The sequence below is a fragment of the Anabrus simplex genome, chromosome 1 (genome assembly GCF_040414725.1).
Source record: "Anabrus simplex isolate iqAnaSimp1 chromosome 1, ASM4041472v1, whole genome shotgun sequence".
Classification (NCBI taxonomy): Eukaryota; Metazoa; Arthropoda; class Insecta; order Orthoptera; family Tettigoniidae; genus Anabrus; species Anabrus simplex.
In genome coordinates this window covers 615,703,022-615,727,676 of record NC_090265.1, presented here as the reverse complement: position 1 = coordinate 615,727,676, position 24,655 = coordinate 615,703,022, and the positions used below count along the sequence as shown (strand labels likewise).

The 24,655-nt window shown below is 40.4% G+C and overlaps 1 protein-coding gene across 1 annotated transcript in view; it reads left to right on the top strand.

The window, feature by feature from the left end:
• Positions 1 to 22,344, top strand: part of LOC136870987 (uncharacterized) — a 170,643-nt gene extending 148,299 nt beyond the window's left edge. The window contains exons 4-5 of the mRNA XM_067144952.2: positions 16,587 to 16,820; positions 21,011 to 22,344. Of these exons, the coding sequence (XP_067001053.1) occupies positions 16,587 to 16,820; positions 21,011 to 21,425 (649 nt within the window). The 3' untranslated portion in view covers positions 21,426 to 22,344. The remainder of the gene's footprint in view (positions 1 to 16,586; positions 16,821 to 21,010) is intronic.
• The last annotated feature ends 2,311 nt before the right edge of the window (positions 22,345 to 24,655 follow it).

Here is a 24,655-nt window from a genome sequence, read left to right as displayed (position 1 = left end):
AGAAGCAAAAATAGAATTTAGGCAAGTAATGGTGGACTGAGCGGTAGCCAGCTTAGTCGGAAATAACCAGGAAAATCTAGTAAAGCCATCTACGCATACAAAGATGAACTTGTTGGCATTTCCCTTCGACTGGGGGAAGGGTCCTACATAATCAATATACAGGCGTTCCATGGGGCGCGACGCTTGATAAGAAGACAAAAGGCCTACCTTGGTGGACATGGTTGGTTTACTAAGCAAACAGGATTTACAAGCCTTTACTAGTTCACGGATGTCACCGTCCATACCCTTCCAGATGAACATTTCACGAATTTTCTCACGAGTTTTAAAGATTCCAAGATGCCCCCCTAATGGGGTCTCATGATAGTACTTGAAGATCACAGGCACAAGAACAGCTGGAACGACAACCTTCATCATCTTATCATGCCTCGAAGGGCAACATAGAACACCATTCCTCAGAACATAAGGGACAACATGTTCCCCAGAAGAAAGGGTTTCCATTATCGGAGCCAGAGTCGGATCTTCACGTTGGTATTTCTCGATATCCCTAAAAAGCATGGGAGCATCTGTTAAGATGGCATTAACATCAGATAGTATGGACTCGGGAGGTGATGAACTGTCGACCGGTTCATGGGTCTCGAGGTCGTTGGAAAACATACGGCTGAGTCCATCAGCGACAACATTTTCGGTACCTCGGATATGCCTAACATCGAATTGGAAGGCAGAAATACGGATGGCCCAACGGGCTATACGACCAGTACGACGCGGCCTACCTAAGACCCAGCTTAAGGCTTGATTATCTGTCTCCAGGTCGAATTTGACATGTTCCAGATAGAGACGGAACTTTTCTAAGGCGAATAAAACTGCCAAACCTTCGAGCTCATAGATGGAATACTTGGCTTCTTGAGCCGACAAGGTCCTAGATGCATAGGCGATGGGTCGCCTCCCTAGTTCAGTCTCTTGAAGAAGGACTGCAGCTACTGCTGACGACGACGCGTCGGTTTGGACGATGAATTTCTTAGAGAAATCAGGCATAGCAAGGACAGGGGCATTACAGAGAGCTAATTTAAGATCTTCAAAAGCGGCTTGTTGAGAAGGTCCCCACTCGAATTTGATGCCTTTCCTACGAAGAAGGTTCAAGGGCGCCGCTCTATTAGCAAAGTTAGGAATGAACTTCCTGAAGAAATTCACCATTCCAATGAACCTGGCGATACCTTTGATGTCCTTAGGGGGTTTAAAATCACGGATGGCCTGTGTTCTCGAATGATCGACTGCAACACCATCAGGTGACACAATATGCCCTAGGAATGACATAGAGGGCTTAGCAAAGGCAACCTTGGACAACTTGACAGTTGACCCAGCCTTACGAAGGCGATCGAGAACTTCTCGCAGATGATCTAGATGTTCTTCAAAAGTCTCTGAAAATACGACGACATCATCCAAGTAGTGGTACAAGTACTCAAATTTGATGTCGGAGAAGACCCTATCTAGTAGCCTAGTGAGTACAGCTGCTCCCGTGGGGAGCCCGAAAGGCACGCGGTTGTATTCGTATAAATTCCAGTCCGTGGCAAACGCTGTAAGATGTTTAGACTCTTCCGCAAGGGGAATTTGATTGTAGGCTTGATTCAAATCCAAGATGGTGAAGAACTTGGCCTTACGGAACCATGAAAAACAAGAATGAAGGTCGGGAAGGGGCACAGATTGTAACACCACCTTCCGATTGAGAGCCCTATAATCAATGACAGGCCTGAAGCCCCCTTGGGGTTTCGGGACTAGAAAAATAGGTGACGAATACGCCGACTTAGAGGGCCTAATAATACCATCCTTCAATATCTGATCGATGATTTCTTTCAGAGCCTTCATTTTAGGTGGAGATAGCCTATAAGGTGGAAAACGGACAGGAATCGAATCCGTGACCACAATTTTGTATTCGATAAGGTCAGTAACACCAAGAGTATCAGAGAACACCTCTGGAAATGACTGACATAATTTACGAATACTATCAGCCTGCTCCTCAGGTAGATGTCTAAGGTCTAACAACATCTCATCCTGGGTAGGCGAAATAGATGAACATGATACAGAATTACACTTTAACAAGGGAATTTTACAATTGGAAGCAAATTTGAATGTGCACGACTTACTCTGAAGATCGAGCACAAGACCAGTGTGAGAAATGAAGTCAGCTCCCAATATGATGGGGCAAGACAGGTGCTTAGCCACAAACAATTTGATTTTCCAAGTAAATTTAAAAATACGAATTTTGACATTTACAGAACCTAGGATTTCCAATGGAGATGAATTAGCCGAAACATATTGAACAGGAGAAGAGACATAGTCAGGTAGTTTACAAACAGATTGCAATTTTGAATACCATTGGTCCGAAATAATAGAACAAACACTGCCTGAATCTAATAGAGCTGTTATAGGTTCGTTATTTACCTCAATTTTGAGAAAGGGGACCGGTGCGGGGGTATCCGCCGCAATCCTAAGACACTCTTTAGGGCATTCAAAAGATGAATTTGAAGACTGATCGTTCCCTGAATTTTCGACCTGTTTACCAGGGGCTGAGCCTCGGGAAGAAGGATTAGTCGACTCAGCCGAAGCCACTAGTCATTTTTTATTATTGGCATTGGTGGAATTTACACCGGAAGTTGAGCAGGAGGGGGTGCTAATTGAATTTGGGCAATTCTTGGCGATATGTGAGAAAGCCCCACATTTAAAACAGCCTTGTGATGAACCAGCTCCATTATTTGCCCTACTAGATTTGATCAATGGACACTTGTTCCGCAGATGGTCAGGCGACCCGCAAGCGTAACATTTACGAGGAGTGACTGATCGGCGAGGTGGAGGCCGAGTATTACTAAAGGAAGGTGGGGGTTCTTTCGCGACACGCAAGGAATCGGCGTATCTAACCCCTTCCGCTGAAACGGCCAATGCTTCAAGTTCCGAGAAGGTTTGCGGGCACGCCGCGAAACACAAATATGACCTATAGGATGGTGAAATTCCTTCTACAATAGCCTGTACAATCTGGTCTTCAGGAAAATGAAGAGCAAACACCCTAGTATAGAATTTAATATCTTGGATGAAGTCTGCCAAGTTTTCATCCAAACGCTGTACACGATAATAGTACTTCTGAATAAGGGAGGACCTGGCCCTAGCCGGGATGAAGTTAGCTAGCAAGTGGGCGTGGAAATCCTCAATAGATGATTACTCGGCAATGGCTCTTACTATTTTGTCTGAGAGAATGCCTATTGCATAAGGATAGATGATTTGCAAAATCTGACATGGGGAAAGAGAAAACACAAGGGCATGATTCTGAAATTCAACTAAAAAGCTTAAAAATGAAATTACTTCACTGGTGGTATTAACGGAAAACTTAGAGATACCTCTGAGCAACATTGCCAATGGATGAGGCAAGCTGCTAAACCCGGGTGACATAGTAGGTAAAGGTTTCAGTGGCAAGGAAGTTAATTCAGAACGTATATTACTCAACGATGCACGGCGTTCAGACTCGTTGTCCAATGGGGCGGAGATAGTTTGAGCAGCAACGGTTATCCTATTGACTTCTCCCTTAGGAGGCTCTTCCTCGCTACCTACATTCATCGTGGTGGGTTGATCAATTTTGGGAGGAACTTCCCCAGTTAACAATTGAGTGACCTTGCTAGATAATTCAGAAATACTCTCAAGCAACGTACTAGCTTCCTTCCTCTGAACGTCATTCAACTTCAGAGACAACAGATCGTTAACCCTATTTGAAAAATGATATAGCCTGGCTTACACGCGCTTAATTTGATTAGGAGAAGGATCATTTTCATCAAAAAAACTAACTACCGATGCTAGCCCAGTAGTATTCTCGGTGATCGTGGAAAGAGAGTCATCAATTTCTTTCTCTCCCAAGTTGGGGATGGAAATAGGCAAATCAAGGGACTCTCTAAGCTTGTTGGTGTCTATCGCAACCGTGCCTCCAGATTGCACATTTCTGATAGTTAACTCATAGATCAACTCCTCCTTGCGCAAATAGTTAAGATGGAGAACATCGCGAGGGCCGGGCATGATGACAGAACAATTTTGAAACAGTAAAGATAAAAATTTCCAGCAACTGAGAAAATTGTTAGAGTTTGAATCAAAGCAATGTTTAGCCGTCAAAAGGGGCTAGATTGAGACCCATTCAACCACGCTCTGCTACCACTTGTTACCGGGTTTTTGTGGTAGTTAGAGGTGAAAGAAGGTGCGGGGTGGTGAACAGGTCTCAAGCTACGAAAGTAAAATTAATTTAAAATTTAACAAGGTTATATTTTCTTTTCAAAATAAGGAAATAACAAGCATGGCAGGTACAGAGTAGCAAGTCAACAAAATGTAGTTACACAATTTACTGGATTTGGGCTTCGCGCCCCGACTTCACAATGCTTGGGCAATCAGCCCAACCTTACTTCAAAATAAGTTTTAACAGAGGGGCAGAAAACCCCATTCATGCTCAGGAGCACTTGCTCCAAATTACACAGAAAAGCCTCCTCGAGGCATACAACACTCAATTTTCAAGAAAGAGCTACTCGCTCTCAAACTTTAAGCCTCTGAAAGGCCACACTAAACTCCACCTTCAAGTTGTCCTCTCAGGACATAGACACAGGGGTAAAATACCCAACCTACTGAGGTCTATTAAGTGAGAAAAGATTAATTACATGGCCTCTAAAATAACAATTTGAGAGGAGGCGAACTTGCGCTCCTAATACTCTTTGTTTAAAACCTACTTGGCACTAGGCCGTTAATACAAGGGCTAATCCCATACTAAAGAGGTGACTTAATAAAGAAACAATTTACATTACGTTAAAGAAGAATAGGTTGAGAAAAATAAGTTCACCTCAAAACAATATGAGTGGGAGCTCGAGAGGGTTAAGCACTCTCTATCCCGATATGTAGTTTAAAGATAGAATAGATACCAAAGTTCTTTACCTTTTAAGGATGGTTACATCATGGAAAAACTTCGGACCCGCCCCGAGAGTTAAACTGCTGAGCTAGCAAAGAAAGAAGTTATTAATCGGCCATTACCTTGTTGTTGACCGCTGCCGAAGAAAGAGGCGCTACCCGCCCCCTGCTATGTACTTTACACACTGAGAGATGGAACAGAAGTGGCGCAGAGACCCTAAAATCAGCAGTTTATATACTCTCGCGGAAAGTTCGAGGCGTTTTAGGAAGGAAAACACCCGCCCACAATATTTTTATTGGTGGTTAAAGTAAACCCCTACACAAGATGAAGAAGAAACACATCATTGGTGGAAAATTAATTTAAGAAATTCGGGATTGGCTAAATTCAAAACAAGGGGAAAGAAAGGGTTAATATTGCCAACTTAAACAATGACTGAAAGAAATTTAACAAAGAACAAACTTTTGAAATTAAATTTTCTCCAAAGAAAACAGTTCTTTCACTCCGCACTAGGGTGCACTATTGTTGATCTTCAGTAGTGTCCTCTAGAAGAGAAAGTTCACACTTCTTACTACAAGCAAAACAAAAATACGTCGAAAATGACACAGTTCAAAAACTCCAAAATTTCCACGTAGTGACATCTTCTGAGAAACTTAAAAATTAATACCGTCAATAAAGTTCAGACTTCCTCCAGCAGAGGAGTTTCAACTGGCGCAAATTTTAAATTAGCGGCGTGGAGGTGTACCGCCCGGTACAATAATAATAATAATAATAATAATAATAATAATAATAATAATAATAATAATAATAATAATAATAATAATAATAATAATAATAATAATAATAATAATAATAATAATAATAATAATAAAAATAATAATAATAATAATAATAATAATAATAATAATGTTATGGGATTTACGTCCTACTAACTACTTTTACGGTTTTAGTAGACGCCGAAGTGCCGGAATTTAGTCCCACAGGAGTTCTTTTATATGCCAGTAAATCTACCGACACGAGGCTGACGTATTTGAGCACCTAAAAATACTACCAGACTGAGCAAAGATCGAACCTGTCAAGTTGGGTCATTAAGACCAATGCCTCAATCGTCTGAGCAACTTATCTCGGCAGAAGAAGAATGCTAGCACGCATTTAGAAAGGTACACACAGCTCACCGCCATTGGAAGTGTGCCTGAAAAGAACTTCACTCTCTCGATGAATGCGAGAGCGCGGCTTTATTATTATTATTATTATTATTATTATTATTATTATTATTATTATTATTATTATTATTATTATTAAACCGTTGAGAGTTAAGAAGTAACATGATTTATTCATCTCCAGAAAGAGTTGTTTTCTTAAACTCGACGGTACTAACCCGAGGATTAATCGTCGTGGATCGGGGAGTCTAGGTGTGTTTGTGATTCTTGAAATCGCGCCAATAATATGACACTCTTTCCATCTTCCCATTGACTCTCTATCGAGATACTCTTCAACAACAGTGGAGGTAGACGTGCGCAGGTCTCACTGACTCACTGACTAGACGTCAGGAGTCGCCGATCGATATCAAAGCAGGGGCATTGGCTTAGGTTTCACTGCGACGCTGACGACGGAGTCTTACAGACATGTTGAGACCATCCAGAACAAGGAGCAATAGCAGCAGTAGTAGTAGTAGCCGTAGTAGTAGCAGCAGCAGCAGCAGTGCAGGAAGTTACCGACTATCCAGATCAGGTGAGTGGAATGGCTAGAACTCCAATTTAAGATCTTAACAACTCCATGTTGTTGCCTTCCAGCATGGTTAAAATAATAATAATAATAATAATAATAATAATAATAATAATAATAATAATAATAATAATACGCCGGTCTGAGTGAGAAGCTCAGGCGGTAGAACACTGGCCTCCTTAGCTCAAGTCGGCGGGTTCGATCCCGGCTCGGTCCGGTGGTATTTGAAGGTACTCAAATAGATCAGCCTCGAGTCGGTAAATTTACCGGCACCGAGCTCGATAGCTGCAGTCACTTAAGTGCGGCCAGTATCCAGTATTCGGGAGATAGTGGGTTCGAACCCCACTGTCGGCAGCCCTGAAGATGGTTTTCCGTGGTTTCCCATTTTCACACCAGGAAAATGCTGGGGCTGTACCTTAATTAAGGCCACGGCCGCTTCCTTCCCATTCCTAGGCCTTTCCTCTCCCGTCGTCGCCATAAGACATATCTGTGTCGGTGCGACGTAAAGCAAATAGAAAAAAAAGAAAAAAGATTTACCGGCACGTAAAAAACTCCCGCGGGACTTAATTCCGGTTGCTCGGTGTCTTCAAAAACTGTAAAAGTAGTTAGAGCGTAAACCCATAACATTACTTATTCTTATTAGTAGTAGTAGTGCCCTCTAAGGAGCACGTAGAACCATTGTTTAGCACTGGACTTCTTGTTCTTATCTTCCCATAACTTCCTCATCCTTTCACTATGGACTGTCTTCTCTCTGTGTCCAAGCATTATTATTATTATTATTATTATTATTATTATTATTATTATTATTATTATTATTATTATTATTATTATTATTACGTCACTTTTCTAAGAACGTAAGGACCATCGGCATGCAGTATTAAGCTGGGCAAAAACCAGGAAAAAATTATTTGAGATTTTGAAATTTTTGACAGTTTGAAAATAGACGTAGAAGGGTGTCAAAATTATGAAAAAAAATTATTTTGCTAACCGTAATAGCGCTCATATAAAACGTTTAAATAATCTTATAGTATTATTTTTCTTAGCTTCTGAGGGCCACATTTCAGTAATCCTTCGATATAGAAAATTGGATGAGCTTTTATTTTTACACATAAAATCATGTTATGCATGTAAATAATGTGGGTTGTTCAAGATATTATTGAGATAATCTTCTTGTTTCCGAATTTAGCCGCCTATGGACCGCATTGAACCTAAGGCTTTCTCTTATTTTTCTTATTCTGCTTATTCTTCTTCTTCTCCTCCCAGAATTTTCCTTAAGATTCTCCTCTCCTTTTTTTCGAGATCTTGAAGCTCACGCTTTTTATTCATTGTCAGGCTCTCTGAAGCGCAGAGACCCTCTGGTTTTAGCACTGTGCTGTAGTGTCTAAGTTTCGCCTTGTAAGATATTGCTCTTTTGTTGTATCTGTTTCGGGTTAACCTGTAAGCTAATTCTAGTTACCTTTAAGCTAATTCTAGTTTTCTAATTCTTGCCCTATTCGCCTCTTTATCCAATCCGTTAGGTTCTATTCATTTCCCTAGATATTTAAATTTCTCAGTTGTTTTTACAGTCCCAAGCTTCACTTCTAAGTGCCTCTCCCCTTGATGTCCATATTCCATGTATTCCGTCTTCCCATATGAGACTTTGAGACCCGTTTTCTGGGCGATCTCATGTAAAGTATTCAGCATAATTTGGACATTTTCTCGGTTGTGAGCCAAGAGGGCAAGATTATCTGCGAAAGCCAAACACTTAATTTCTAAGTTCTGTTCTTTCCTCCCTAAATGTATTCCCCTTATTCCTTTCACTTCCAAGGACTTTTCCCAGGTTCTAATGATATTTTCTAGACCACTGTTAAAGAGAACTGGTGATAGGCAGTCCCGTTGTTTGACTCCCGTTTTATTTCAGATGGTTCTGAAATTTCACCCAAGAATTTGACTTTTGAGAAAGTTTCTGTCCGGGTTTGTTTTAATAACATTCTTGTTTTCCTGTCAATTCAGAATTCCTCTAGGACGTTAAATAGAGTCTGCCTGTCAATTGAATCATACGCAATCTTAAAAGAAACAAATAATACCACGTTGTTCTGGCTTCTCAGAGCTCTTATTCTAAGAATGCTCTTCAGGTTAAATATTGATTCTGCACATGATCTTCCTTTTCGAAAATCAGCTTGGTACTCCCCAACGAGATGATCTGATTGTTCTTCAAATCTTCTCATTAGTGCTTAGGAGACCATCTTATATGTTGATGGGAGTTAAGATATGCCCTATAGTTATTGATGTTCGTCCGGAGACCTTTCTTGTGAAGTGGGTGTATAAGAGCACACTTCCAATTATTAGGGATCTTTTCATCTCTCCAGATTTCTCCTATGACGGCGTGGATTGCTTTTGCTGCACTTTCTCCTCCGAACTTCCACATTTCTGCAATAATTCCATCTTCACCTGGTTCTTGGTTGTATTTAAGCTCATTTATTGTTTCCTTCATCTCTTCTAGACTCGGTGGCTTGGAATCTTGGTTATCCTGGGATAGATTTTTAGTATCCAATCTTTCCACATTTTCTGCACAATTCAGCAACATTTTGAAGTAATCTGCGAGAAACTGACAATTTTCTTTGTTATTCGTTACTAAACTACCATCCCCTCCCACTTGAAACACAAACTTGATGGCTGTAGTTCCTCTCTGAAGGTTTTGTAAAATACTCGAGTGTTAATCGTTTGAAAATCATCTTCTATCTAATCCAAACTTCCTCTGTCATAATTTCTTTTCTCTGATCGTATGATCTTAGCTGTTTTCTTCCTCTCTTCTCTGAAAGTTTCCCATCTCTCCTCGGTTTAGTTGGAATGCCATCTCTTCCGTGCTTGTAGTCTTATGTCCAAAGCTTCATCACACTTTTCATTCCACCACCTGTGTTTTCGTTTCCTCGCTGGATTCCCCAAACCTTCAGCTGCTTTAAACATTGACTTTCTGATCTCTTCCCAGTTGTTCATATTCAGCTTCGTCGACATTTTCACAATATGTCTCTTTGTTTTGTTTCAGAGTATCTGTAACAATTCTAAGCTTCCACTTGGTTCTTTTTTTGGGGGGTTTCTTCGGTTGGAATTTTATTTTAATCTCCGAGAGGTAGTGGTCCAAATATATGTTTAAACTTTTTCTTACCTTGACGTTCAAGATTTCCCTTCGGTTTCTGGTCGTAATAGCAACATGGTCGATATGAAACTCCCCCAGCAACGTGTTAGGAGATGCCCATGTCTTCTTCTTGCTCGGGAGTGCCTTGAAGTGTGTAGACATGAGTTTCAAGTTAAATGTTCTTGTACCTTCTTTCTTTACTTGTCTAAGCGTTGAAATCACCAACCAAAGTTTTCGCATGGTGTTGTGGAATTTTGGACGTTGTGTCTTCAAGAACTTCCCAAAATCATTGAAATGTTAATTGAATGAAATTGAAATGTTAATTTCATTTTTATTCCAAACTGAAAAAATATATGAATGCATAAATTCATTAGACAGATGAATAAATCAACATTGTCAAATTTATAAGGCCTTGAATGATACAGGATAAAAATTTAATCAAGAATTGCGATTGAATGAAATTGCACTGGTTGTACATCTGATGGTCTTGATGTATGAAAACGGTTTGGATTATCTCGGAAGCAACAGTGATTACTACATTCCAGTGAAAACTATGTTGAAATTGAGCTCCTACAAGAAGTACGTAGCTACTCAAAAAGCAGGCAGTAACGGAGCGCGTGTCAGCTGAAGAGCGCACATTACAATCTCCTGTCGGTTGCTGTTTGCGTAGGGTTGCATAAAAGTAAGGCGCGAGTTTTGAAAACTGAACTAGTAAATTCCCATTCGTACACTTACAAGGAGATCCGTAAATTTTGTAGATGCGAACCGTCTCTTGCTATTAAGAGGAAAACCTTGCGAGTTTACAATTTTGTAATTTAAGAAAATAGGTCAAATTCCATAAATATGATTGCATGGCAAATTAATAAATAACTAAATCCTTAAGTCAGTTATTGTGTTCTATATGGTGTTATCTTTACAAATATAAAGAAATTAAGATTCTATCTTTACGATTTTGTTCACAATATTACTTTCAAAAGTTGACTGTCAGAAAAGTATAATACTGTAGAATCAACATTTAATATAATGAAGACTGTTGACATTGTGCACAAATAAATAAATAAATAAATAAATAAATAAATAAATAAATAAATAAATAAATAAATAAATAAATAAATAACATTTTAAAACATCGGATTAGTGAGATCCTTGAGCTTAAATGTTGAATTCAGAGATATCCAGGAAGAAGTAAAATGTAGCTACATGTTAACAGTCCTGCAGATGAGAATCAGTTAATCATGATTGTGCTTTATTTTTTAGGTATTTCATAAGCGAAAGAACACAGGCAGGTTGTCCCGAACATAGTCAACATTTGAGAGAAACACTCCGCAGTTCATGGAACCTTTTGTTACCTTCTACTTCCCAAAAGGCCTCTTAGTTAAAGCTCTAAAGGGAGCTGGAAATCTATCAATATTTAAGTTCCGTACGAGCAGCCATATTATTTCTAATTTCAAGTATTTCAAATCATAGAGCGGTAGCTAGGTAAGATTAATTATTGGTAGCATACCAAACTAAATGCTAAAATATTTCAATGAATGGATATCAACGTTATTATACCGGTTCGTACGACGAAGTTTGAAATAGGGAAAGTACTTCCGGAGATATCGTGCTCTCGAGTACTTTATAATCGCATGGCGAGAACACTAAATACCATTTAAAGTGCACCAGGTGGGCAGTGCCATTCCATTCTTCCCCATCCTTCACCTGCTCTCCAACCCGTCTAAATGTCCTAGCCAGAGAGAGGGCGTTACCCTCTAGGTGGCCCGCCCATCCCCTTCAGGGAGGACATTGAAAACTTGATAAAGAAGAGTGCCTGTCGTCGGCGGATGCAGAGTCGGCTTCGGCCATACCGGTGGCCACGGCTCTACCGTGGCTCTACAGCTCTGCATTCCGACCGACCAACCGAGCAGATTAGGCTTCGGCTTACCGATGGCTGCATTCGGGAGACAGAGAGAGACTGTTCCCAACCGTCGGCTGTCCTGAGAATTGTTTTCCGTGATTTTCCATTCTCTTGCACAAAGGCGAATGCCGGGACAGTTCCTAGTATAGGCCATGGCTGCCAACACCCCCCTCTTCTCTATACATCACCTTAAAATCCTCTTGGCCTGAGAGAAGGCGTATCTCCTAATAGACCCGCCACACCCCCTCAGGGGAAGAAATGAAAACATTTGGTAGCATTACGGTGCCTGTTCTAAGGTTATCGAAGACGTCGAGGTGATGGAATTTTGTTCTGAATGCCTGGGTCGGGATTGAATCTGTCAACTTGGCCTCAGAAAGCCACTCAGCTCGGTCGACATTCAAGAACTCCGGTGGGACAAAATGCCGACACACCAACGTCCCTTAAAATTTATAGCAGTTGATTGTGCATCAAACAATCTTGATTATCTTTCCGGTCAGTAATGGTTGATGATCGCGCCATTTTCGTCAAACAAAACATTTCGGATAGGGCTGTGTCGGGGTGGAGGTTGCAAGTTTTGACTGACGTAAAATACGCACCGAGCGATAGGTATTATACAAATAAAGTATCTAGTCAGTATGAGTTCAATCCTTTACTGTTTATATTTCTTAATTTCCTGCCGCTTTTTCCCACACCTGTGGGGTCGCGGGTGCGAACTGCGTCGCACATGTGGATTTGGCCCTGTTTTACGGCCGGATGCCCTTCCTGACGCCAACCCTCTATGGAGGGATGTAAGCACTATTGCGTGTTTCTGTGGTGGTTGGTAGTGTTGTCTGAATATGATGAGGAGAGTGTTGGGACGGACATATACACCCAGTCCCCGAGCCAGAAGAATTAATCAGAAGCGATTAAAATCACCGACCCGGCCGGGAATCGAACCCGGGACCCTCTGAACCGAAGGCCAGTACGCTGACCATTCTGCCAACGAGTCGGACGTTTATATTTCTTAATAGTAAACAAATGTGTATGTCTTCAAGATAACGTCCGTGATATGAGAAGTAAGATACATATGGTAAGAAATACGAAGGGCTACCCAGAAGTTTCAAATACTTGAATATCCCGCGTGAACAAGTTGCGGTACCAAGTTCTGACTCTAAATATTTCTTGGTGTATGTTTCAACTTTTAGTTTGTCAACTGGCGTCCTCGTAAGTGCATGTGGTTTTTCAAGTTTCGGCAGTTTTCTTTACACTGCGCTCTTGTTCATCTGCAAATTTCGAAATGGCTGATGTTAAGGAGCAAAGAATCTGCACTAAGTTGTGTTTCAGGCTTATAAAAACTGTGGCTGAAACACTTTAAATGCTGAAGGAAGGTTTAAGGCGAGCAAAAACAGTGGTTCAAGGTTTAAGGAGGCCGGGAATCTGTAGATGAAGACGAACATTCGGGTGATTGTCATCGTGCACAATTCCAGAAATCATCGCAAACGTTTTTAAACCGGGCGAGTTGGCCGTGCGGTTGTGGGCGCGCAGCTGTGAGCTTGTATCCGTAACATAGTGGGTTTGAGCCCCACTGTCGGCAGCCCTGAAGATGGTGTTCCGTGGTTTCCCATTTTCACACCAGGCAAATGCCGGGGCTGTACCTTAATTAAGGCCACGGCCGCTTCCTTCCAATTCCTAGGCCTTTCCTATCCCATCGTCGCCATAAGACATATCTGTGTCGGTGCGACGTAAAGCAAATAGCAAAACTCTCGAATAAGTTTTCAGTAATTTTGAAGCAATTTATTTTCAATATGCCACGACATTTGATAAACAGAAAAATGATTCGCACTTCTTCGCACCACAATATTCTTAAATATTCCTTATTTGATTTATTTTATGCCGTATACATGTAGATAATCCGCTGAGATGAATGAAAGGACACCTCGCACGACCTGGTACCACGACAGAGTCCATAGCTACACTAATTGTTAGCCGCATGACATGGCTATTTTAGTACCTCAAGATGGTGGCACTATTGCATCTCGATGACATAATACCGAGCTCAGACTCTTGTTGCTAGATACACTGGTCCCACCTCTTTAAAATGAAGTAATGAACATTGTCTTCATACGTGTTGTCTAGAAATCATTTCGATTTTAAAACATTCATGTTTTTGTAATGCTCACCCACCCAAGTAGCCTACATTTCGGAAACTACAGATGCACTCTACGTCAAAACAGTCACGACAAGAACCACCATCGTCTCCAGTTACCTCGCTACCATGGCTACTGAAAAGTATTTACGATGTTCGACGGTTACGGATTAATGCAGTATCATTCTGCATTCGTGAATAGCTCCGTTATCGTTGCTCGCACATTAAGGCTGATGACACATGGAGCGGTTTTTGCCGAGTCGGCCGCCGATTCGGCGCATGTTTCTATTGTATCAGATGGGATGAAACAGACACAGCGGTGCTCGCCGACAGGCGGCAGATTTACCGACTCGGCCTGTCGTTTAGCTGGTGGTGCAGCGAGCGTTTTGAAGACTTTGTGCGCACTCTAGCGCCATTGATTTAATACATTCAGCTGAATCACGGCCGACTTGATGCGTCGCTCTAGCGATAGATCCAGTCGGCCGTGGCTGAATTTACGCGGCGATTGCATCATTGGTAGTTATTCCTGTATTAGATATCATGAAGTATCTTTGAAATTCAATAATATACAAGTAAAAGGACATATAGAGTAAGTAGACTGCTGGAATAAGAATAATTTATTTTTATATAATGTTAGCTAACTTCCTCACCTAACGTCGCGCTCGCTAATGTGTTTTGTCCACTGCCAGCTCGATACGCACCCGATGACTGCTTATAAGCAGTCATTTTAGGTGCAGATCGAGCAGGCAGTGGTTTCGTCACAGTCGGCAAAAACCGCTCTGTGTATCAATCACAGGCGGCGGCCGACTCGGCAAAAACCGCTCCGTGTGTCATCAGCCTTAGCGTAAGCAATTTTGCGTCAGCAAAAAATCGACAACATAACCACGCAACCAGTGTACGTCGTATGGATGGAAGAACGACGCCATTTTGGTGGACGGAAAGGCATGTTTTGTTTTTGATGTTGGACGTATTAGACCTATAAGGCAAGGGTATATTCTGCCCGGAGGCAGGTCCGAACCTCCGCAGAGGTGTCCCTGAGTCGGAGTTTACGTGCGGTGGGGTGGCCAGGTCCTTTCCGCTCTTCCATTCCCTTACCCCCCCGCCAACAGCGCGTGGCAACCCATCCAAATCTTGACCACGCCTAATGTTGCTTAACTTCGGAGATCTCACGGGATCCGGTGTTTCAACACGGTTACGGCCGTTGGCAAGACCTATAAAGAGAGGTTGTAAACAAAGCAATGGCGAATAACTATAACGGGAAAATATCAATTAAAATTCTGAACCCTGTGGAAGGAAGAGAAAAAATTACTGTATTTCTTTCGATTTATCGGGACACTTTATTTCCGAGCTGTGAAAGGATGCATTCTCTATCTGTACCCCTGAATGTCGTAAGAGGCTACTATGATGGGAACAACTAAGGAATCTGTATTCGCACTCTCGTCTTCTAACACCCAAGACATACCATGATTCGATCTTTTTACAAATTGTTTTTCTACAACTCGTCTTAAGTACACTTATCAGAAAACTAATACTTGCACAGATATTTAGAAATTTCGGAAGAAATGTTATTATAATAACAACAACAAAAACAACAACAACGAATTTATCCGTTATTATTCGCCGTAGAACAAAAACATACAGAACATAAAATATTTAAAATTATATTTTGCGTATCTTTTTTTTTTTTTTTGCGCCTCTGTGATGTAGTGGTTAGCGTGATTAGCTGCCACCCCCGGAGGTCCGGGTTCGATTCCCGGCTCTGCCACGAAATTTGAAAAGTGGTACGAGGGCTGGAACGGGGTCCACTCAGCCTCGGGAGGTCAACTGAGTAGAGGTGAGTTCGATTCCCACCTCAGCCATCCTGGAAGTGTTTTTCCGTGGTTTCCCACTTCACCTCCAGGCGAATGCCGGGATGGTACCTAACTTAAGGCCACGGCCGCTTCCTTCCCTCATCCTTGCCTATCCCTTCCAATCTTCCCATCCCCCTACAAGGCCCCTGTTCACCATAGCAGGTGAGGCCGCCTGGGCGAGGTACTGGTCATACTCCCCAGTTGTATCCCCGACCAAAAGTCTGAAGCTCCAGGACACTGCCCTTGTGGCGGTAGAGGTGGGATCCCTCGCTGAGTCCGAGGGAAAAGCCGAACCTGGAGGGTAAACAGATGATGATGATGATGTATCTTTTTTTTTTTGTTTTACTTGTTCAACGTCGCACTAACACATCGAGGGTTTTCGGTGACGGAAGGTAGCAGCCGTGGCCTCAGTTAAGGTATATCCTGGTGTGAAAATGAGAAATCTCGGGAAACCATCTTTAGTTCTGCCGGCGGTGGGATTCAAATCCCCTACCTCCCGAATACAAGCTCACAACTGTGCGATCCTAACTGCATGGCTAAACCGCTCGGTTCAACATTGTATATACAGTTCTTCAGTACAATATTACTATTAACGAAAATATTTACAAAATCGCTTTTTAGCCCTTTCCCAAATACTCCTACGCTATTTTGAGCTATTTAAATAAAATATAGCCTAGTACACAACTTGGATATCCTACAAACTGTTTCAATAAATTTTGTCAAACCTATTTTTTGTGAAGTCTTAGCACTCTAACACAAAAAAGCAAATACAACTAAACCTATTTTCGACTGTTGTATAACCCACCTATTTCCAGATTAAAAAACAAATATGAAGCAAAAATTCTAAGTGGACAGACAAAATATTAAGTTAATTATATAACTTTAGATGCTAGTCATATTTCCAGCTTCACCTTGGATTAATGTCAGCTAAATATTCTTTGTTGATCTGTTTTTAGGGCATACTTGTCGCTGCGAAAGGTGCGGGGGCTCCACTGCGCCGCGGCGCGGAAAGCCTCCCGCGCCGGCATTGGGACCATCACTCAACGGGACATGGCCCTTACACAGTTTGGCTTCATGGGGTTTGGTCTCCTCGCTCCAGAGAAACTCGGAATCAAGGGGTCGATCGAGGATGAGGAGGGCTTTGTCCATTTCTGGCGAACTATGGGACATCTACTTGGCATCGAGGAGAGGTACTAAAACATCTATATTTCGTAGAAATTTCGCGTTTTCAAAAAAATTGGAACTTGAAAAATAATTATGAGAGTTCAATCAAAGGCGGTCTGTGCGTTTATTTATATTGTCCACCTAACTTTTGTGACTTGATTTATACTTAGTTCTACTTGCTTTTTGCGTTATCAGACCATAAACCACCTTGATTCAGAGCTCCATTCTACCCTATCCTGTGCTAATCTTTTTCATACCCAGTGTGTTATTTTATTAACTCCGTCCTATTCTTATTGTATGTGTTTGAAATCTGTGTGGTGCTTTCCATTACTGTCGAAGAGAGTGATAGATACCATCGCTGTCCTTTGAAGAGAATGGTGAATGTCACTTCTGTCTTATGAAGAGATTGAGAGATACCATGTTTTTCTTGTGAAGATCAGAGTGAATACCATCACTTTCTCGTGAAACTTTTGCCATTATTATATTTACAGATGCCATCATTGCCGGATGAGGATACGAAGCCAATGAATGTTGTCTAAAATGAATATCTGCAGGTACTTGTAGCCTGTGCCCGAACTAAGAATGTTGATTTTCAAATTGCACTGTGATTTTGAAATGAAATACCGTTCTTTTCGGGAGCTCATTGAAAATATACCCACCTAGAAATTCTTGTTATCTTAACAGTTAACAATATAACAAATATAACATTATTTCACTGCTTAATTGTAACTAACGAAAGTAAAAGTTGTGAAGTCCTTGCGTAATGCTAGAAACATGCTCCACACATTTACATAATATGTTAGCAACCAGTACAGGATCACATGCCTACTGCCATTCACAGTGAAGATATGGAGTTTTCATTATAACGACAGGCCCCTTTTCCTAATGCCAGTCAGAATCGAGTTGGGGGTTTTGAATAATAATCGAGAAATGCAGCTCTATCTAAAGCAAAAAACGCAGTGGATGTATTGCATAAATGAACTGTCCCTCAGTAAATTATGATGATATGAGTTACGGATTTAAGAAAGCGGTAACAACGGAGAAATTTAGGCACAGGGATTCTTAAATAAGAAGATGACTTATGGTGTTATTGCTTAAGCCTAAAGAGGCAAGGCAGAGGCAAGAAATTAAAGTAGAAAACGGAAGTAGAAGAGAAATACAGTAAAAATTATAGCAAATCCCAGAAAACGTCTTATGGTGTGAAATAATGGGCTACACTACGCGTACTGTTGAAATATTAACAACCACACTTCGAAGACGATTGTGACCTCCAACGATATTCTGCAAATATCCTGCAGAATGGCAGCTTGACGTCTATCTCACTTTCTACCCAATGAACAACCACGAGTTTACAGGAATAATGTCAAAAATGGCATTACGTTATTTCTCTGCTGGTAAGCAGCCAGAGACGTTGCTGTTGTAACCGGTAGGTTCGCTGTCGGTCACTCAATGCAGAATCTGAAATTCGCAGAAAATAGTAACTTTCTCCGTCATTTGTAGAGTAAGCGAAATTATGTGCATAACAAAAGTTGTTCAAAATGAAGAGAAGTTCCACGTGCGGTCTTCGAATTTTACAGAAAATCAGTAGTATAAGAGAAAATTGAGAAAACTTGTTCTGATTTAGTATAAACCCCTTGTCTATACAGCGGTTTTTAAATTATATGCGTTTCTAAACCTACCCCTGGATTAGTATACTCTAAATATGGAGTTTGGTGGAGATCTAACCAGCAGTTCCGCCGTGATGGTGGAACAGATGGACAAACAGACACGAAAGCTAAAAACCACTGATATGGCCTTGAGTTGGCGTAAAACGGATAAATATCTGAAAAATTGACAAAATTAACGAAATTACAGACCACGGACCCCCTAGGACTTGATTAATAGGCTATACATATTGGTGCGTCTAAATAAGTTAAACGTATTTTAGTAAATATACGTTAAACCGTAAATTTTAGTTCAATATTTTCTTGTCGGAAATAAGCTTGCCATGTTTATGTCTCAAGTACGAAAAGTAAAACTTCAGCTAACGAATCGGCTGTTTCCGGACAAGGCGTGCATTTTAATTACAGTCTACAACGTTGCCATTGATGCTTTCACGGCCCGTACTTATAGACATGACACTATATAGGCTTTTGGGCTTACGCCGTGTCAAGAAACTAAGGCGAAATTCTTTACGTTTCGCAGAGAACTGTGCTCTGCGTCATCAGAAGAAAATCTCGTCTGTTCACGAGAAAGTATTCTTAAACAATAAATTATTTACACTGAGGAAAGGAATGGATTAGATCTTTCAGGTGTTATACGTAAAAGTTACTGTAACTTTCTGATAATGTGATATTCGAGAATTTTAACAGAACCGCTGGAACATCCGGGGTATTTGGCTCATTTCTCTTACTTTCGTTCTTTATATTAGTACAAAGAGTATTGTTTAAGAAGCCTTTCTCGTGGACAGTCGAGATTTTCTTCTGATGACTCAGAGCACAGTTCTCTGCGAAACGTAAAGAATTTCACCTTATTTTCTTGACACGGCATAAGCCCAAAAGCCTATACAGCATCAAGTCTACATCATTTCTTCGTAAAAGGTCCATAAATTATACGAGCAATTTAAAGTGAAAGAAAATGCCATGGTAGGTAATTTTTCTCATATTCGGTACGCATGTAAAATGAAGCATGTTTCAAGGCAACCAGGTCATTTATAAAGAAAACTTGTTTACTTTCTTGAAATGAGTTCTATGAGGGCTTGCAAAATTGTTGCTACGAAGACTTTAGCGCCAAGTTCAATTTTTAGGACTGTTAACAGTCCGAAAAGCAACCGCTTTAGGAAGCTCCCCTTCTATTCTCTTCCTGGTGGCCTCTTCCTACTTTCTCGGTCTCGGCAATTTTTAGTGGGTTTGATCTGGTTTTACGACATACTGCCCTTCTGGACGCCAACGCTATGTGGAGGGATGTGATGACTATTGCATGTTTCAGTGGTGATGGGTTGTGTGTAGGTTAAGTTATGTATTATGACGAGCATACGTTCGCAGTCCCATTCAGCCAGTGAGTCAGACGATTAATTTTTCGGGAGCATTCACTAAACAAGTAATTATAACCAAAGAAGGGCAGGATACATTGCATAACTCAACATGGTTAGATGAATAAACTACCCCCCCCCCTCTTAATTACTAAGAAGAAAATGTAATTATCTAGTGTATAATTAATCACACTGAGGATATCTTTCAGGTGTTATACGTAAAAGTTACTGTAACTTTCTGATAATATGATATTCGAGAATTTTAACAGAACTGCTAGAACTTCCGGGGTATTACGCATAGATTTTACGAGTAAATTGTTTGAAAAATCCCACTTTTCAGAAGTAGTCGATGATGTGAATATACAGAAAGTCATTCGCCACCAGTGACAATCGCTCCCAGCTTAAAATGTGTGACAATCGCTGCGAATCCATTAGCTGTTTACACCTGCGCGTGTGCCACTGTTCGGCCCCCTCCCCTGAGACAATGACCGCTGGAATAAGCACGGGAAACGCCACAGGACTGTCCCTTTCACTCCAAAAATTGCACTGACCTGCTAGCCCAACTTCCTCTCATTTTCGCTCCAAGTGTCATAGTGTTCTGGTCATATTTATTTAGTTCATTCTAGTTGGGCTTGACATGGAAGTTTCAATAAACAGTCACGGTAAGCTCTAACCTAACCTAACATAAGAATCAGTTAGTTTTCCTGCCAGAACACATCTGATGGACTCGTAGAGTCAGTGTAACACTTTCCCCGTACGTAGCTGGCCTGCCTTTTTTTTTTTTTCGGGGGGCCCCCCGGAGTCCGCTCCCCCCGCGTGGCAATCGTCCTATTCTACATTGCCTCCGACATGCTATTAGTTGTAAGAAGAGAAAGATAGCAGGGAGGAGTGGGAATGTGATATACAGGAGTATCTGCCTGTCCCCATGCTTAGCATGTTACCAGGCCAGATGTGATGATGGGTATCAAATAGCGGTGTAATCGGGTAATAAGGGTCGTAAATAGTAAAGAATGGTGGTGGGGAAAACCGTCAGGTATACTCCTGTAACGAGAACGGCCCCTTCTGGGGGCGATTGTCCATGGTGAACAGCTGGACTGTACTATATAATGGACTGGGAGTGATTGTCGCACATTTTAAGCTGGGAGCGATTGACAAGACGCCGATGATGTATGATAATACTTCTAGTAATGGTTGGTATGTTTGCAGGTTCAACCTCTGTCGGAAGGACGCCGCCGAGACGCGCGCTCTCTGCCGTGCGGTTCTCCAGGAGGTCATAGTTCCTTCGCTGGAGACGCCTCCACTTCATTTCCCCGAGATGACGCAAGCTCTCTTGTACGGCATGTGGCATATGATTCCCTTCCTCGAGTACGACGCCTTTATGTCTTTCACGTACGATCTTGCAGGAATCGAGTACTTAACAAGGGACTCACGACCTATTAGTGTTTACAGTCGTTCAGTGTGGGCCTTACAAAGGTTCGTCTCTCAAGTTCTATTAATAAGCAAGTGGTGGGCTTGGATTTTCAGACCCTTCCTTAACTTTATGATGTGGTTAGCTGTGTATCTGACAGAGCGATACCCTGTTCTGGCTATCGCCAGCTTCGGGAAGAAGCAGATCATGTGACTGAACTGGGGAAGATACGAGTGTCGAACTCGAAGAGCTATACCGATGAAGAGTCTGCGAAATCATAGCTTTTGACAGACCCAGACACAGTGGCTTATAACTTTGCACAGAAGTACCTAGCGCACAAAATGAGAATTTCAGTGATCGCTCTCATTCGTAGGTTATAATTAAAATGCAGTGTGTATAAACATACGGGGATGATAAATATGTTTCGAATCCCTAATCCTTAAACAAAAAAAGAATCATCTTAAGGAAATGAGTTTTTAATTTCTAATTTGAGTATTTTAGATGAAATCAAATTTCTTTCATATTATAGGAAAGCTCATCAGATAAATCACTTTCTCATTCTTAAATTGCAGAAATCTATTACATAGATAATCAACTCTGTTTGAGTGGATAGGAACCTGGTGGAATGATTCAAGTAGAATTCATGAGTCTAGAATGACAACGATCAGTGTATCATACAAAGCTTTCTCTAGCGTAATGTGTACAGTAGTTTTGACGTAGTAATAACAAAATAGATTATTCATGGGTATATAACTCAATATTACCAGCTGGAAAACGAATATTTACGCTGATAATGCGATGAAGAATTTTCCTGATATAGTCTATTGTTAATACCACTTCCTAGAAAGATGATGTAGTGAGATAAATAGTACACGTGATAACTAGCTACCCTGAAAGTATTTTGCATTATATTCATTTACAAGTATTTCTATTCGGATGAATGGAACTGTTTGGCTAGTGGTGGTATATTACATTAATATTTATCGTATGGCCTCAGCTGTTATGTGCAGGCATTTTGATTTGACGCCATTTAGTATACCTACGCGTCATTTGCGGCATTTTGTTTCATTCTACCAGATGGCAGAGAACTAGCACTCTGTCGAGCGTACTATTGCTGCATTTTAGTTACTTTTGCCGGGTAAAAACTGACGGTGTCATCAGAGATCTTTTACAATGTCATCATTTGTATAGTAAGTTAGGCCTAATCAGATTGTATACGAATGATATGATATTTCAGCACGTATCAGAGAATGTTTTATATTGTCCTTTCTCTGTTGAAAATTATGTCCTACTTGTGTCAGGAAAGAAAGCATGAAAGTTATATTTCCACAAAACTAAATATATGTATATGTTCATTCCCATTTTAACGCATGAGTATGTAAATGTATACCTGTGATAGTTGAGCAAAACAAACCCATATATGAATTTTGAGAAGAAATTAGCCTAAGGTACTCTTTTATATGAGAAAAAACAGTATGAATATATTTATACTGAAATGAAATAAGGTCCAGGAAAGGGTATTACTGCATTATGTACAATTATTATGCAGTCCTATGTAAATTTGGCTTTCAGTTGCAAGCTCTGTAGATAAACCATGCAAAGAAAAGTGGTGTAGATAGAGTGAGAATCCAGTAAGTGAATATATTTTATTTTGTTAGTATTTAGCTAATAACTAGGTTCTTTCGCTATTATTGCATTATTTATTTAAAATCCATTATATATGCCAATGATTTTCACAATAGAATGATAAGAAATCATCTAAGAAATCCAGGAGCACAATTAGAGCAAATAAACTGAGAAAACCTAACTTCCTACTAAAAACACGATATTTTACTTTCAAATTCCAATCAGTTAAATGATTGGGATTTTAAAAGGTGTTTACAAAAAAATTTGCTTTCGCGAAATGTATTTTGAAATCTGGAATTTAATAACTTAAGAATTAGGAGGCATATATAAGGTATTTCTCTTTGTTACATGAATTATTTAGGTAGTTCAACTCGAGTAGGCTACATTTTGCTCTGAACTAAGGATGTCTAGAATACTTCTCTTTAGGAAGATTGAGGCATAAGACTATTTATCTTCCTGTTATCTTCCGTTGACAAGTTTAGTTGTATATGGAAGTACACTCCAAGGTTGTGAATACTTTGTTCATCCCAGTATTTATATTTATTCCTAATTGACTTGCCAAGAGAAGATACGACAGTATACATTCAAATCAAAAGCTGTGGATATTAATTCATAATTCTGCAAGAATATTCAGAATATTCAGAAAGGTACTGGGTACAAGATGTTAGTCTTGAAACGATTTCATGAATAATGTGTGCTTTAGAATTATTTCATAAGTCCGTAGAGAGTAAATAATGAAGTTCTTGAATATACTGAATACATAAAGGAATCCTTAACATTTCATTTACTTCGCTCATTGATATTTCCTTCGGAAAATGTGGTCATGGCATTTCCAAAAATTGTTGCACCGGCGCTGAAGTCTAGAAGTGTACACCTCGAAAGATCCCGTATTAGTCCCTTGTAGAGGGAAGGCCGAGCTGAATCTCGCAGCGACAAAACACGTGACCCAATATTTCAAATGCTGCGAATGCGCACTTGCACTCACGGAACACAGGTAACTTGCGAAATAGTAGAAACGGAGCGCAGGCAAAGATTATATGGCGAAGGGGTGCTTCTTTACTCACAAATCCTCCATATATATGTGACAGGATATATAAAAGGTGATTACTGATTATGTTTAGAAAACTCCAGGCATATTTAGTTATACCTCTTTTCTCCATTCAAAACCACATCAAAATTACTTATATAATGATTTCTCATGAATATTTCACTGTATATTAACCCTGACTTATATCACTACTCTCACAGCAGGATATGACCTAAACCAAATGAAACAGAAAATAATCTTCGGAATAATTTTCAGAATGGGTTTGTTTGCTTCATGAAAATGACTAAATGAGAAACAGAAATACAGGCTCATTGAAACTACACATAATTACAAATTGAGATAGGTATAATATGTCTATAACTTATGTATACCGATATGATAAACTTTCAAATTAGACGAACATTTTAAATATGTAAAGCCCTTGAATAAGTATGAAATTTAATGAACACACTGAACATATTAGTTTAAGTGCTTAATCTCTGACAAACTTGGGTTATGAAAATGTTTTTAAAAAGTTTATCATCTTCATTCACTTTGCAAAAAGTGTCAGATTTTTACAAACATCAAAGCCTTAAGACAGCAAGGCATCATGGCACTTTTAATTACACAGTTGGTCATTTCTCTTACACTTACATTTGACTGAACCGTATTTTCTTTCGTATGTTCACCTCTGATACCCCTTACTGTCTTATGTGGTAAATTCTCTTGCACATTCCTTAAAAGGCACTGTTTCGTTTGTTACATCGTCTGATGAAACGAAATATTTACG